Genomic DNA, 17,023 nt, shown 5'->3' with positions numbered 1-17,023 from the left:
TTCAGACATAGATGATGCAAAAGACTTACAGAGACCTAACACCTTGTAAAAGCCTAGAAACCACTGACAAACTGGTAGATCTTCCTTCCCAGCTGCAGACAGAACCACAGTATATTTTCAGGAGAGTACAGCTGTACTGGACAGTTTTGAATTAATATATAAAACAAACGCCTGTATTATATACCAAACAGAGACTGGTTGGGAGAACTGGGAGCTGCTACCAGTAATGCCACTGGGAACCGCCAATGTTTGTCCCAGAGCAGTGTTTGGTTCTCAGCATCCAGATGTTGAAGAGAAACTCTTCCCATTAACCCCAGTGCTATCCAACTGCAGCAGATCTCAATGGTGAGCTGTCATGGTTTAACCCCAGCCAGCAACTAAGCACCACGCAGCCGCTCACTCACTCCCTCCCACCCAGTGGGATGGGGGAGAGAATCCGGAAAAGAAGTAAAACTTGCGGGTTGAGATAAGAATGGTTTAATAGAACAGAAAAGAAGAAACTAATAATGACAATGATAACACTAATAAAATTACAATAGTAATAATAAAATGATTGGAATGTACAAGTGAGGCACAATGCAATTGCTCACCACCCGCCAATCGATGCCCGGTTAGTCCCCGAGCCGCAATCTCCCCACCCCCACTCCCCCCAGTTTATATACTAGGCATGACATCACACGGTATGGAATACCCTGTTGGCCAGTTTGGGTCAGCTGTCCTGGCTGTGTCCCCTCCCAACTTCTTGTGCCTCTCCAGCCTTCTTGCTGGCTGGGCATGAGAAGCTGAAAAATCCTTGACTTTAAGCTAAACACTACTTAGCAACAACTGAAAACATCAGCGTTATCAACATTCTTCTCATACCAAACTCAAAAACATAGCACTGTACCAGCTACTAGGAAGACAATTAACTCTATCCCAGCTGAAACCAGGACACGAGCTCTGCTGCCAGTGGTATCTTTGTGATAGTCCCCCACTAGCTAGGACTAATAACCGATCAATAGCTCTTGTTATGAGACAGATGGGCCCATTACAATCTGACCTGCTTGGAGTCTGGCTCTTAACTCTTAACCTCGGCTGTTATAAAATATTCACCAAAATTCTCTGTTAAGGCATTGGCACAACCTCATATTTCTTTCCCTGCCATTAACAAATGTGACACATTCATCAGTGGCACAAATTACCACATCCACCTCGCCACAATGGATGCCACATTTGCTGAATGTATTGTTAAAGAAACAGTAGAATGGCTCTTTACCAAAATCCACTGTGGAGCTTACAGGTAAGTGAAGAGAAAAAAAAAATAACTTGGGGTGTGTTTCTACCCGTGCTTTTTTACAACAATTAATAACACCTTCGTGATTTCCTCTTGAAACCAGGGCCAGACGCAATTCACCCTGATGAAGTTGGGCAGAGTTTAGTCATGTTTTGCTAAACGCCAAAGGGCCTCCACGTTGCTCATCCAAAGGAGCGCAGGTTTGTGTGTTTGCTGCAGCCTGGAGTGCCCTTGGTAAGGGATCTCTGCGGAGGAGGCTACAAACCCTTCCGAAGGGACAGAGGTAGTACTCTAAGTGATGGTAAGGGGAGGGTGCTCACCGGTAGGAGGTGTTCTCTGGGGCGCACAGTTTATATGCACATTCAAACCATAGTTGTACATGTACCACAGTGATTCAAACCTGAAACTCCTTTTACTTCAGCCGTCCACGTAAGGACACACTCCCGCTCTTCCCTGTGTACAGGCTACACCTCACTTTGACATCCAGGCATCTCCAAGTCTTCCTGATGGGGCTTGCAGAGTAGGTGGGATGGGGAAAAGTGAATGAGAACATGGCACACACATCTCAAAACCCCCTCATTGTTAGAAAGTTACTTTCTTTTCCCTTTTCAGTGACTGTCCATATGTGCATACACACATGGGTAACTCTCTCCTTCCGCCCCGCACACGGATATTCCTCTCAGAGCCCCTTGCACTGTGGGATAATCCTCAGGTAAGAGAATGGCCCAGTGTGATTTTGCACAGGATTTTCACAGTCGGTGCCCTCTCTGACAAGATGCGGGTCTGGTGTGCACTAGCAGTAGAAGAACTGAGGGAGGCAGACCACCGAGAACAACCTTCCATCCTTTCCTTCCTAAGTCTGTGCTCACACAGAGGTGAAGGCAGTGGCACGGGTTGCTCAGTTCTTCAGAGAATACAGTCACTCCCCCCTTCTGTCATCCCGTGTTAACTGCTTGCTTGCCAAGTCGTCTGCTTGGCTTCCTGGGGCAGATTTCAATTTCTTCTGCTCACCTGCAACAGAAAGCTTAGCAATAAGCGAGTCCCTCACATCCATTCCCCCATACACAAATGTAGGCAGAGAGGTGATATGTCAAAATGGAGGGACCGCTGCCATCGTGTTTCAAATGTATCCCACTGACCAAAACAATAAGGAAAAAGAAAAACAATGGGGAGAAACTATTTACAAAGCTTGTTTTCAGTGGAGTATTTCTGTTTACTTCTATTAATTATTGAATAATTTCATATGTTATTCAAGCTTTTCCTGCAGTTTATGCTATCATCAAACACCCTTATGGCCTGGAATCAATCAACCAGCACCTTGTGTTCCTGCCTCCTGTGTAAACGGTGTGCTTGCACGCAGGTCGAGGGGGAACCTCCGTGCGCCAGGGCTTTGCTCTGCTGGCTGCTGTTTGTCCTGCTACCTTGTGTCTGAGAAGCTCTTCTTGGATTGCGTCCAGTCACGCTCTCCTGACCGCACACAGCAGCACGATGGTCTGTATTAAAATGCAAAAGATGTAGATATAAATCAGCTCTGCTCTGCCGTCTTTCATCCTCTGAGGGTTTTGTACCGTGTTCCCCATCCTCTCACTTGAGTGCTCAGGCTGAAGCATCTCCACAGTTTGGAACCCAGATATTAACCCGGATGGTCTGTGTGCTCGCAGCCACAAAGACAGGTTGGACAATCCACACCTGAGATCCGCAGACTGACAGCTTTCTAAAATCTGGTTCCCAATGGTTCAGACTGGGAATCATGTCTATTAGAGGTAAGAAATAAGAGAGAGAGGGCAGAAAGAATGGACCATATTTCAAGCATTTTTTGAAGAAACTTTGTCAAATATACAGACCTACAGACAATGGTTTTCGTCACCAATTCAATCATATTTTTGCTGGGCATAGAAACTCTTGGACTTGTAGTTTTGGGGAAGATTCTGATACTTGGGATTCACCAAACTAACAATCAAAATTAGATCAGTCAGACCACACAATTAGACCAAAATATGTGCTGGTTTCTATTTGCAGGGGGAGTTAAAAAAAAAGAAGCTATACTGGTAAGTTTTTTCTTAGAAATAGTGATTCTCCATCCTTGCCTTTCAGCTGGAACTACTTACACTCTCGTACGTTTACTCAGCCTTGTCCTTGCCATCTATCAGTTTCCATAATGGTCTGGGCAATCATGGTTCTGGTCTTATTTTATTCTTCATCTATAACAACCTCAAGGGCAGTAGAGAAACACATCCTTAATAGTAGTATGGAATAAACAATGTGGTATCTTTCCAGGGCTTACTAAGGTTTGATGGACATCTGTCACCTGATCAGCCATCATTTCCATTTCCAGTGGAGCAGCTACAGACCATAACCTATTAGGCAATTGTACTGGATTTCCCCGGTAAAGCAGATGAGGAATTCCTCCCGGAAATTTGTGACCAGTCCTGTCTTTTACATTGGATCTGCAAGGGACCCAGACAGAGTCCAAGAGTAAATGTGAAGGCAATGTTTTCACACTGTCTTCTACACATTCAAATAACAACTATTTAATCTTCTGTAAAGACAGATGAAACCTAAGCAGCAGTGAATATTGAGTGTAAAAGTGACATAGCACTTAAGAGATTCCTGCAACCTGCAGTTCACTCAGCATGTAGGGACTTCATTATAGTAGCCACAAGGGACTAAGAATGTAATATCTGTAAGGAGAAGCAATGTGTTGTTTGAGCAATTGATAGAGCTGGAAAAAACAGACATATTTGGGACATACAAGCACTTCCTTATATCTGGGACTTTTCTGGACACTTTAATAACTAATCCCACACATTTTACCTTTACATTTATAAACAAAGAACAGTGATACTGCTGAGCAATCCATTTGCTGAAGACAACAAATTGTGAGAAAAAAACGAAAGTGAGTGAGCAGGAGGCTTGTTTATCACTGAATGCAGCATTTCAGAGCTAGAAAACTGAAAAGGCAAGAATATGCTTACACGATGTATAGCCATAGCTTTTCTGGCCATGAATACAAATCTGCCATGTCCTCTAATTTCAGGTGCTGGAGCATGAGCTAAAGATTACATGATGCAGTTTCCCACATTGGTCCTATTCAGTCCTCACCTAAACTGACGTGGATCCATTGATTTTGATGAAGGTATTCCTGATCTATACCAAGGGAAAGTAGACAACCTGCCTTTGTTTTCCACGTGCAATGCAATAGCCCGTATTTATCTGGGAGAAAACTTGAAGAGCACTTCCTGAAATTCAGACACTTTTAAAACTTAAAACCCACTTCTAAAATTTGATTAACTATTAAATTAATAGGAAAAAAAAAAAAAGAAAGAATCAGTGTTATAACAATTTGTTCTAGATGTGCTCAAAGTTGGGAATCTTTTTCCACAAGCTGGAATTATCAAACAATTGAACGATGAAGTCTTCCAAAAATCAAATCTGTTACTAGTGTATGTAAATAAAATTAAGGGTCCTAGTGTTGTTCTGTATTCTTTAAAGTAATTGGGATCATCGAGAAGAACCCTCTCCTCTCCCTGAGAATTGATGACGGTGATTGGAAAACTGCAAATTCCTCCACTGTTTCTGCTGCTGTGACCTTTGTTAATTTGTGATCTCCTAAAAACTTCCCAGTAAGGTGTGGATTCCTGGGTAGAGACTCTAAACCCCAAACCAATAAATTTGCTTTCCACATGCTGAGAGCACTACTTTAGATATAAGGACCAATAAAAATATCTTTAAAAGAATAGCAACAAAAGTATTTTCAGTGCAAGTCAAAGTGATGCTGTAAATTTACCAGCTTGTTTATGATATTCTAGACTCAAAACCAAAAATTAATCTGAGAGATGGTGCTTTCAGGCTGCAGAAGGCTTTGAAATCTCAGCGCTGAAATGTTTTCTGTTTATGTTTTGGCTAGTGTTTCATCAGTTCGGACACTCTTCTTGAGTCCATTGACTCACATCCAGAAATGTCATTAGCAAAAACAGCTTAAGTGGATTCTTCTTAGGCCTGACTGACCACAAAGCTTGAGAAGTGGTCACCTTCGCTTCCTCTGCTGCTGGCTCCGGCTAAAAGCCCACTCCGAAGACATAGGGACAAATTCTGCCTGAAGCCAGACTGGTGAGTATCTATTGATTTTAGTGAAGTTTTGACAAGTCAACCTGGAAGAGAACCTTCTCCTGTGCCCTCTGAACACTTGAATACATGTCGTAAACTCAATCTATACCGATAAACTAAACAGCCTCTTAGAGTCCATTATAACCATTATGGCTACTTAGATTAAAGGAGTACGGTAATATTTGTTTGTACAGCTAATCAGTGTTGCAGTCCTTACTAATGTTGCCTGAGTAGTTGCTGTATTGGAGTGTTAATCATGATTGTTCTGATTATCCACAATTGTTTAAAAAACCCCACAAAGTGAGCAAGATAAATACTTTTCTTTGACAACAAAACCAAAGATGAAAGGGAGAAAGAGTAATGGTCATCATTCTATTGAGTATTAATATTCATCTTAAATTTTTGAGAGACTGCTTGAATGATGCTGTTTCTGCAGTCTTTTTCTGAAAACAAACAAAACAATCTTTTCAAATAGCTTAAGTTATTATTTTGAGCTGTGACACTTACTTGCAAGGCACTTTTCACCTCCAGAGCACAGAGCCAGAGCATGGACCTGTGTTGATCACACCAGCAAACTATCTGGCATTGCTCCTGATTTCTGTGATGTGCTAAATATGTCTTGGAGGACAGGACCCCATTATTGCCGCCACCACCAAACACACCGCAGCCTTCAGGTAGCTGGATTTGGCCATGTTGTTTTGACAGGCAGGGAACCTTGTGCAGGTAACTTTAAAAATGTGCCCAAGGCAGCAGAGGAAGTCGTGGCTAGTAGTGGGACTACAACCCAAGAAATCCTGGTTCTGGTTCAGGCATCGTACCCCGAGCCAATATCCACCTCAACACTTCAGTAGTGTGACTGCTGCAGACAAATCGTCACGTTCTTCCTCATACCAGTCCTGGTGCTACAAAACACTCAATGTGTTATTAAGCAAAACACCTTTCAAGCCTGTCATTGATTCAGGGCCTGCAGTCTTACAAGCACCATGTCATCTATCTTCCTCATAAGTGGGAAAAACTCCTGGACTCTATTTTCTCTCCATAGAAACTACAGAATAGAAGCCAATGCAATTAATGAAAAGAGCTGGTATCATGTGGACAAGAATAGGGCACAAATTCAGCCCTTTCTTCAGCCATTCAGTCTAATGGGAAATATGCCTGTGTGTGGACCACATGACTGGGGCCAAAGACTGGATTTAATATATCCACAGCCCAATCATTTCCCCAAGGGAACTGTCAATTACCAGTGCAAAACAGAAAAGATGCTGATTACCTGGGCCAAACTATGCTCTTGTTTGTGTCAGAACAATATCCCTGATTGCACTTGCTTCCGTGCGACTGAGGGTCGAGTTCGACTCTGTGTCCTCAGTTCCCTGGGTTGTCTTTGAAGCACAGGAACAACGCTTTGAGACAGCTACTTGGACAATTGCTAATGGCAGAAAAATCCACCGTTCTTCTGACATTAAGGCATTGTAAATACTGAAAGAAAAGAAATCTGTGTTGTATTTTTTTGGCGTACAATGCCTAAAGCCTTATCTCTCATTCTGTCAGGAACCAAGAACTATGTATACAGATGGTGCAATTTATTATGTTCTGTACTGTGACCAAGTGCTGAAATACCTTCAGGAAATCACCAGAAAGCCTGAAAAGCTTTGCTGTCCCTTGTGAGTCCAGCTCACTAAAACTATAATTGAATGAGCACAATATATTAAGCACTGCGTGTTACGCAGTAGACTTACAGAAAAGGACGCCATCTTTTTCAGCATCATTACAGAAACTATATTTGCTGTGCAATTACTGCCTATACCCGTGGTCATAACATCTCTGCCTCTCTGTATTCCGCCCTTACAAACCCCCCAAGATGGGGATTTACAAATAAATGTCTAGGCTCAATGAGTCTACCTCAACTCAGGTGTAACTCCTTTAAATTCCACTACGCCGTTCTCATTTGTAAGATGTTGCTGGGCCTGACAGTCCTAACATTTAAACCAACGTCTGTTGGGGCTGAAATGAATGGAGATAGGTTGGTGTAGCAGTGGTACGAAAAGAGAATTTCAGCCCTCTATCAGCTGAGAGGTTAATGTATTTCCATTCCTGCTTCACTGAGCAGATTTTTATGAAACTGATTATTAAACCTGGCTCAGTGGGTGCCAGAAGTACAAAGAAAAACTAAACTCAGTATCCTTAAACTCATTTCATCTCTGGGTATGAAATATAAACCCTGGGCCCAACATTTTGTCCAAACCCATTTGCTTACTGCTTTCGAAACACTGAAAGCAGCACCCCTGTGCCATGGGCCCAACAGCAGACATTTATTGGTCATCCTGATACCCACCAAGGCCAAGCTGCAGCAACGGCCACCATTCACACAGCAACTGTTCTGCTCATTAACTGTTTCACTGGAAGCAAAACCATCTTCATCTTTGATTTTGTACTCTCCATCTTCAATTCTCTACTGTTTCCTTTCTGTGGGGATGGGAAGGCCAGGCTGCGGCGCCTTCATATTGGGGGGCGCTTTATCCGCTTCCCCCCCAGCACTGGTAAAACATTTCCGCGTGCTTTGTTATTACGTGGAAACACGAATGCCATGGAGTGCCCTCCTCATTGCATCCCAGAGACACCGGGCTGGGGACGCAGACCGGACAACTCCCACCTGTCACAGGACGAGCCCTTGCATCGCTCCAGGGGAAAAAAAAAAGAAATCAAATCAAATCAAACAAAAAAACCCCCAACCAAACAAAAAACCCCCCAGCCCCCCCCACACCCGCCCCCCCCCCCCCCCCCCCAACCACCTGGCTGCAATTTGGGATGAGGCTCCTCCGGGACACTGGGGGTGCCGCGGTGGATCCCTCGCCTCCTCCTCGGCGTGGTCCCGCTGCCGGGTGCGGGGAGCGGGCGGGTGCGGCGCCTGCCGGCCCCGCCGGGGCCCCCCAGAGCCGCCGCGGGGGCCGCCCCCGCCCCGGGCCGGCCCCGCCGGGAAGCCGCCGCCGGGAGGAGCCCGGGCGGGGAGGGAGAGACGAGGGGAGCCGAGCGCGCAAGGGACTGCCTCGATGGGCTTGAAAAATCACTGCAGCAGCGGCGGCGGCGGCGGCGGGCAGGGGGGAGATGCAATCCCCGGGCTGCGCTGCCACGCCGCTCTCCCCGCCTCTCCGGCTCCGGCTCCGGCAGCGCCCCCGGCAGCGCCCGGCGCCTCTACCCCCGCGCCCGGCTCCAAACTTTTTCCGCCGCCCGCTCCCCCCGCCGGGGTGGGAGGGAGCCCCGGGCTCAGGGGTGAGCGCCGGCCGGGGAGCCCCCGGCGCGGGCAAGCGGCCGGCGGAGCATCCCGGGGAGGGGAAGCCGGCGGGGCGGGCGGGGAGGGAGGGAGGGAGGGGGGCGGGCAGGGCGGGGGTGGAGGCACGTCTCCCTGCTGGGGGAGCCGGGACTTGCAGGGCGCTGGGTTTTCCCGACCACCCTTTCCCCTCCCCACCCGCCCATCTCCCTGCCTCCCTCCCCCCCCCCCCCCCGCCGCCTTCCCTCTTCCCTCCCTCCCTCCCCCCCTCCCTCCCTCCCCTCCAGAATTAAAGTTGGGACAGTCGCGCTCCGGGGATGGGTGTGAGCCAACGCCTCTGCTGCCGGCTCGCTCTGCTCCCTCCCCAGGTCGCCCGGAGCCCGCGCCCCCGCCCGCCCAGGAGGGATGCTGCTCCGGGAGCTGCTGGGGCTGCTCCGCTGCTGCTGGCCCTCCCTGCTGCTGCACTGTGCCCTCCACCCGCTCTGGGGCTCCGTCCAGGTAGGGCCGCCCGAGCCTGCCGGCCGGCAGCTGCGCCTCGCCCGCCCGCCCGCCTGCCGGGAGCGGGGGGCGGCGGGGCGGGAGCGGGGGGCGCGGCGGGCAGAGCCCCCCCGGCCGCGGGGGGCCGGGGCCGGCGGTGTCGGTGTGGGTGGCGCAGGCGGCCCCCCGGGCGCGGGGAAGAGCTGTTGCTCCTCTCGGCGCGGTGCCCCCTCCGCGGCGGCCGCTGCGGGACGGGGTGCGCGGCGGCCGGGCGGCCGGCTGCGAGCCCCCGGCGGCGCCGGGCTCGGCGTGGGCTCCCCGGGCGAGAGGGAGTTGACTTTCTTCGGCGCGCCGGCGGCCGGAGGGTTTGCGAGCGCGTTTTGCTGTGGGCGGCAAGGGGCACGGGGGGAAGCGGTGCGCGGAGCGAAGCTCCGGCAGCCTGATTTTGGTAATGGTTTGCCGTGGGTTTGAGGTGTTGATTGCCAGCTGAGGATTCCCTGGGTAAAGGGCTGAATCGGCTGTCGCCAACTCCGGGGCTGTGATGTCGTGTGACCTTGCTTGCAGTGTGGGGTGGCCGGCGAGGCGGGCTGGGAGAGATGCGTGTACGTACGGTGAGGGAGAGCGCCCATCCAGTTCCCAGAATCGGAACGGCAGCAAAGCTCGACTCAAATGCGTCACTTCGATATTCTGAAGTTTATTTATAATATATGTCTTCAGAGGAGTGATTGATGAGCCAGCCAAGTGCTGTTCAGGAACGGAACAATTGCAGTTTCTTTCTCGGAGAAAACACGGTGGAGACTCCACGTCTCTTACTCCCTGTTCTAAACTTAGCGACTCCCGAAAGACTAGAGAGAGATGGTGTTTGTTTTAGCATCTTGTCTCCTGCCGTGAATGACAAGGAGGATTTGTGCGCCTTAGAGATTAAAACGAGCAGAAATACAATAAAAACAACCTCCTTTAAACCAGTGCCCCCGTCGTAGAAGTCTCTGCCAGCGCCACCTTCCTGCTGTCCTGCTCAGGTATTCAGGTAGCTAAGCTAAAGTTAAAACTGTAACTGCATTTTTAAGCAAAGTGCAGTTGTGTAAAAAGAGATGCCTTCTGCAACCTCTCTCCTGTGAATCAGTCAGTCAATCAAGCAGGCAAAAGAAAAAAAACTTGCATAAATATCTTTCTGGCAAACTACTCGGATGATCTAAGCCAATCCTTCAAAAATAATTAACATTTGTAAGAATTGAAACAGGCTCTAAGAAATGCAAAAGCCAAGGGGCCCAGCCTTTCCTCGCAATAATTTGGAAGTTTTGTTGTCCCATTCGTCAACTGTACTTGTGCTATTGCCTGCTCTTCTGCGGAAGGGCAGTCAATAAATCTCCTCATACTCAAGCTTTTTTCCCAGCTCTCCCCAAACTAGGAGGTATCCAAGGCTCCCATCGGCAGGTGCCAACGGGGAGGTCAGGTGTGGAGCACTCACCGGCATGCCGGCCTTCCTGTGACTGAAACCCCCACATCTTTGAATCCCTCCCGTGACTCGTTTCCCTATGTTGAGACATAATCCTTGCTCTTATCTTCCGAGTCTCACAAGCCATACTCTCCTGGAGTAATTCAGTAATGTCGCATCATGTCGCTCCTCTGCCCCTGCTCCATCTGTAGTAGCCATCGTTTTTTCTCGCGTCTCTTCTCCCAGCCCCTCTTCAGCCATTCGTCCCTGCGATGACTTACGGGCGGTGTGGCCTTCCCTCCCACAGCTTTGCATTCCCTCCTCAGGCCCTGCCTCGAGGCACTTAAGAGAATCAGTCAGATGCTAATCAGAGGAGAAGCATTTATCTGATTAAAAAAACCCACAAAACTGAATCAGAACCCACAATCTTTTCTTATTAGCATCGTAGCCAGCACTGTGACGAGAAAGTAGGGATGATTCTGTCTGAGGCTTTTGACATAATTAAAAAAAAGAGCAGTAAGTGTCATGATAAATAGCAGGGTCACGTTTTTTTCTGGTTTCATAAACATGGATCTGGATTAACTCTGATGTGAATTATGCAGAGCCGTCCTGGGATTTACGCAGCAGTGTTGAGATCTCATCTCTGTAGACTGCTTCCAAGAGACAAAGCTCTTGCCACATCAGCAGGCTTTTAGAGGTCTCTGTGCCTTTTCAGTCAACTGCACTTTTCTGTTCAAGCTTTCCTCCTTTTACCTGATACAAAAAGTCACAAGAGGGCCACCCTCTGGGGACTGTATTAATCCTCTTTTCCCATCCCACTCTGTAGAGCATGCTCATGGACTGCTGCAACCCCAGGGGACTCTACTGAAATACTAAACAGCTCTGACCACATGCAGATTTATTCTTCCACTCTGTGCAAAGCAGGACTAGGACCACCGTTTCCGAATGAAACGTCAGATTAAAAATAAATACGTCACAGGCACAAACTTCAACAGAGAGGCTGCAAAAGGAAACCATCAGTTACCACTTTCTCTTTGCTTTTCCTGGGACATTTGTGGATCAGATTTTCATTTCCATGAGTATTTAAAAACATTCGTCCTTTTTGCAAGGCATGTTCATATCAAGTGCTCAGATCCATATAATCAACTCTATGTATTTTCAGAGCAGGGCAAAAAATGCATCAGCTTGAAATCCAGGCAACATATATGTCCAAACCGGCCAACTGCCGAGTGCGTTAAGAAAGCCTCATGCCAAACAAGCAACCAAGTTTTAGGCAGGCCGAGGAGACACCTGCATTCCTCCTGCACCTGGAACAGCTGGAAGATGCAGAAGTAACAGCTAGGGAGCAAGCCTTGTGTGGTCCATCTCCAGAGATGACCTCTTGCCAAGGCAACCTCTGTGCCATGGACTGCCTGGCAGCCTGGTGGGTGTCTGGTTAGTCATTATCTGTGAAGTGCTTCCAAAGTCGTAGTGTCCACCAGAATAAACAAGCAGTAAAGTTTGAGGCCAGGCTCAAATTAGCAGACCTGGCCAGAGAACGATTAGGCTCTTTCAATGTGCCTTTTTTCTCCTGCCATCTCCTGTAAAGGCAGCTTACTTTGAATTGCAGACAGTAAGAAAGAAACATGGAGTAATTTATTTCATCATCCTCTGCCAGAGCAAGATTGTTCCCTAAAGCATATTTTCTAGTGATTTGTTCTGCTTACCTTTAGAAGACACAAGTAATAGCCTTCATTCCCTTCATAAAAAGACTAATAGACATCAACAGTGGGATTTATTTTTTTCTTGAAAAGGAGCCAAATGTCTTTTATTTTTTTCTTAATTCTATCTTGCTACTGTTAGTTAATCTTCTTGCAGCAGTCCTTGACTATTTCTCTCCTCCTCGAGGCCCTCAACCTCGATTTGGGTCTTTCCCTTTCCTGACAGATTTCAGCCAGCTTATGATATCTCTGTTATTTTAAACTAACCCTCTAAGACAAACCCCTGGTGAGGTAATATCTGTGTTCCTACAGGTATCTTCTAACAACCAGACATTTTACTGAGTGACAAGAGAAGGGAAACAAACAGGTGATAAAGCCCACGCTTTTAAATGAGCATTTAAAAATGATCATGGGGAATTTTGATAAAGGTTCAGACTAAGATATTGAGAGACAAAGCAACTTCCCCCTCCCCAAATAATACTTTACAAGTACACAGGAGCAGGGAGTGGCTGGGCATGTATAGGGTTAATCTTGTCTGCAAAGTAATTGAGAAAAATATCCACTGGTTTCTGAGGACACTCTATTACTAGCCTAAGGTAGGAGAGCCTCCAGAGGTTTAAAAGCAGTCAATAGCTCTAAAAAAAGACAGAGCAAGCCTTTGGTTCTGGTTGATATTAAGTTAGAGCAATAAGTCAATGCTTTTCCATACCAGCACCGTCTTCAGACTTTTATACACAAAGCTGCTTCTGGTCTGCAGAAACAGCTGGCTCCAAGTCTGCTGAATGTTATTCCGCCCTGTCTCTATCCTCTCCCATCGCACTGGCTCCTGCGAGACTGTAGCGAGCCGTAGGGGTCAGCAACCGGGGAACCAGGTAGGGGACGGTAATTGTAGCTAGGAGTTAATCGTTGCTTCCTAATCAGCTGCTGGGGCCAGTGGAGAGATGTCACCCTGCCTCTTCTGCCAGCACAGCAAATGTTGTCACACCCGTACAACTAGGGGGTACCCCACTGTGCGGAGCGGGTGCTCTTCTGACGGAGCTCCTCTTGGGAGAGTCCCTAACACCCCAACCCAGCGTGTGAACAGCACTGGAAGAGCTGAAGCAGTATGGAGGATATTCTGCTGCCTGTGATCACTTACTTGAAAAATAAATAAGCCTGCTTAGCAGACAGATTTATTATTACCAGCTGTGAGGGATTATGAAGCCGAGTCACTTTGATTCATTAGAGCATTCACAGAGTTTGTGTAAGTTGCTGGCTGCTGTCTGGGATGGTCTTTAACTGTTCTCTTACTGTTACCTGATGGTGAAGGGGAAAGTTGGAAAGCACTTGTGCTGAATTTGTTTTTCCCTGTGTTTGGTAATAGATTTTGACAAGCTGTTTAAAGAGCCGAGCCTTCTGACTTGTGCTGTGCCGAGCCATCCTTCCAACTCAGCTACACGTAGCCTCTTCTATTCTTTCCTCCCTCTCTCTAATATTTAAGCAACAAAGCCCTACCTCCATTTCCCCGAGGCCAGAGTAATGCATCTTTCTGCATTTAGAAACCTCCTACGCATGTGAACGTGTCCTTTGTGCAGTGATGTTGTTTTAATTAGCCACGTCTCTCTTTTTGGCCAGAAATACATGAAATGACTGTGTACAGCTTTCCTGCAGCCAAGAGGCAGCACAGCACTCTTGGTGCCCAGCCGTGGGTGGTGGGAGAGGCTGGTTGGCCGGGCTGGGGGCTGGGGGCTAGGGTTGAAAGGGGAGAGGAGACAGACTGTGTGCCCGGAGCTGGCAGGGGAAGGGAAACAAAGCTTGGGCAGGAGAGAGGAGGGGGCAGAAGGCAGCCCTGGGTGATCCTGGGGGTAGGCAGGGAGGCAGAAGAGGCCTGCCTAAAACAGGTCAGAAAGCGTGGTGTGAGACATCCTCTTTGTAATGACAACATGTCGTGGAAAAGAGCTAATTTAAGAAGATGATGTTAGGCCAAAACTATTAGGACAATAACCCGCCCAAGACCGAACCAGACAAGGCAACAGCTGAATGCTAGCATAAGTATCCTTAGCTTAAGCAAGACACAAGTCTGTCCCAGGTGGTCTCCTAATCCTACATTCAAAGTGCTCGTTCGATAACGTGCTTATTCATCTTTTAGACTTTGTCTCCTTCAAGTTGTATCCAGTATTTTCCATCTATCAGTCCATTCAAAAAGAGCTGCTTAGAGACCTCTGAAGTTAACGCCTCTCAGAAGCTCCTGCGATGTTCAGCAAATTTCCTTTTCATTAGGGACTTACTCCATTTTGTAGTGTTAGATTAAGAATTTTACTGAATATTCCTTAAATCCCTAGTCATGTAAATGTTACCGATGGTAAGAAAAATGTGCTGTTAATAAATGGTCCTTGTCACGACTAGGTCAACCCATTCAATATATTGTATACCAATACTGGCTAAATCATTGTCCGTGGCCAAGCGTTACCTACACTTGGGTTCTGCAGTGCCCACCTTCAACTTTATTACTAGCCAACACTGCATGTTACAGAAGCTACAACTCACAGTCTGTGGCATTTCCATTTTGACCATGTCATTGCTGTGGTGCACAGATGAGGAAAATGTGGGCTCCCTCTCCTCCTGGTGGGAAGTGGAAACACTGTGAAACGCTCTCTGAACATCAAAGCCAGGCTGGCAAAGCAGAGGAGAGATCTCTGGCTTTCTGTTCTGCCATAAGGAAAAATGAACATAATCCTGACCCTAACTGTCTTGTAATTTTTATTAGCTCTCTTTGGCTGGCAGCAACGACCCTGTGAATAATGCATGCTGCTAGATGGCTTTCCTAAGGAAAGAAGGCTTACGCAATCATATTGTCTGCCACTACCCGCCTTCTCCTTACCCCGTAATAACTCAGAAAGCAGCTGGCCAATTTCAAACAAATTTGACAGAGGGAAAGAGGTCTTGAAGATATTGTGTTAAGTAAAAAAAACAAAAAATGGGAACCATGTAGGGAAGAGACCTCCTTGTAGTGGCCTTAGTGAGGAACATGAGCTCGGTTCTCGCTACAGGTCTGAGGTGCCACTCGGGTACTCGAGTCCGAGAAACACAATTCATGGAGAACCAGTTTTCACCGTTTCTGCTGCTCATGCAATGACTTGTTTCTTCACAGGTCACTCGGGGTGAGCCCCAGAAGTCATGCTCCAAGCCTGTAGCAGAGAAAGTCACAGAGAGCTGCCAGCAAATTTGCCAGTGCCGGCCACCTCCACCGTTACCACCGCCTCCTCCACCTCCACCGCCCCCGAGGTTGCTAGTGGTGCCGAGTAAGTAGCCACTGGTATGGTTGTAGTGCACTGAGGGAGGGTGAAGCGATGGGGATGCCTGGACAGACAGAAGGAGAAAGGATGTGGGAGAGGGCACAGCTAGCTCGTTTGTCATTTTCCACTTAGCAAATGGAGGAAAAAATGTTCTCAGTAGAGATGGAGATCTGTTTTCTGATCAATGAATAATGCTTGGCTTTTGGAGGAAGGCCAGAGAAATTCCCTGCTTTCATTGTATTATGTATGATTCCCTAGCTTTGAATGGTTCCCTAATGCCCTAGCCCTGGGAAATGCTTTCCTATGGCGATGTAGCGCTGTGCTTCCCCCTGAGTTACGTGACCTCCTGTTTCACCAGGTGTGCAGCTTGGAGGTCTGGGTGCTCCAGGGCAAATTAATTTATAAGCAGGCAAAAATTCAAACACTCTGCCTAGACCATCCTGCAGATTGGCTGTCTTCAAGACACCGGAGCTCGACTGGTTTACCACAGCAGTGAGTCAAGCTCACTGGTTTTAAATTGCTTACAACTGTAACAAAAGTCAGAGGCATGTCAGGAGTCAATGGCAAGTGGGCAGTTTTCCCACTAATGCACATACAGGCTAAGGCTCATCTATTTCTCTTTATACAAGTCAGTGCTCCCAAGCCTTATGCAGCCCATCCAAGCTCCTCTGAATTTCCAGCTGTGCATCCCCATGCCTGGCACACCTTGTGCCTGCAGTTCCTGCTGGCCACCTCTGCCAGCTTCCTTCCACCTCAGTATTTCTGTGATCCCCGACGCACAGATCCTTTCTGGAGAGCGATAGGTGCGCTGGTGGTCCCCAAAGCGGCAGTCCCTCCACAGTGGGACGGAGCTCCCTGGTGCTACCTGCACTGACTGGGTGCAGGGACATGGGCTCGACCCTGCACAGACACTTTTAGGTCTCAGGTATTCCAGCAAATCTCCTTAACGCTTCTGTATCTTCGCAAATTTGTCTCTCCCTAAAAGGCTGCCTATTAATTCTTCTCCCTGCTTAGATAAACTCCCCTGGGAACAGTGTTGCAAAGTATATCTAGTATCCTTCTCAGCGCTTCCCCCAAGGGAAAAGAAATCATTAGGTAACTTCATTTGGCTGTTTGTCTTTATCAGCGCTACCCCCAGATGTGCAGAAGACACAGCTTTTAGCCAGGCAGAAGACAGGCAGAATTTTGCAGTGTGTTTTCTGCCAGGAGCATGCTTTGTATTTGTGCCACACTGCAGAAATTTAAGGCAAAGGCAGGAAAAAAACCAACAGTGAAACACTTGGGAAAGGAAGTACAAAGTCAGCTTGGAAAGCAGAGATGAAGGGGTTTTTGTATAGCAGGAAAAATCTCTTTCAATGTTCAGGAAAATGTCATGGACAGTAATATTGAAAATTCCCTTGATCTTTTTTCCCACAGTCAGAAAATAAAGTACTTTGCCACTCTGTTTTGTTGTCCCCGGGGTACCCCGTTGCCCTGCGGGAGCTGCTCTTG

At 47.6% G+C, this 17,023-nt stretch overlaps 1 protein-coding gene across 2 annotated transcripts in view; it reads left to right on the top strand.

Moving 5' to 3' along the window:
* The first annotated feature begins 8,945 nt into the window (after positions 1–8,945).
* Positions 8,946–17,023, top strand: part of PRIMA1 (proline rich membrane anchor 1) — a 55,064-nt gene continuing 46,986 nt past the window's right edge. For both annotated transcript variants that reach the window (XM_049828815.1, XM_049828816.1), the window contains exons 1-2: positions 8,946–9,143; positions 15,388–15,538. In XM_049828815.1, the coding sequence (XP_049684772.1) occupies positions 9,051–9,143; positions 15,388–15,538 (244 nt within the window). In that variant the 5' untranslated portion in view covers positions 8,946–9,050. The remainder of the gene's footprint in view (positions 9,144–15,387; positions 15,539–17,023) is intronic.

This window comes from Accipiter gentilis, chromosome 25 (assembly GCF_929443795.1).
Source record: "Accipiter gentilis chromosome 25, bAccGen1.1, whole genome shotgun sequence".
Classification (NCBI taxonomy): Eukaryota; Metazoa; Chordata; class Aves; order Accipitriformes; family Accipitridae; genus Astur; species Astur gentilis.
The sequence above is the reverse complement of the archived record's forward strand: the minus strand, read 5'-3'. Positions and strand labels throughout refer to the sequence as shown.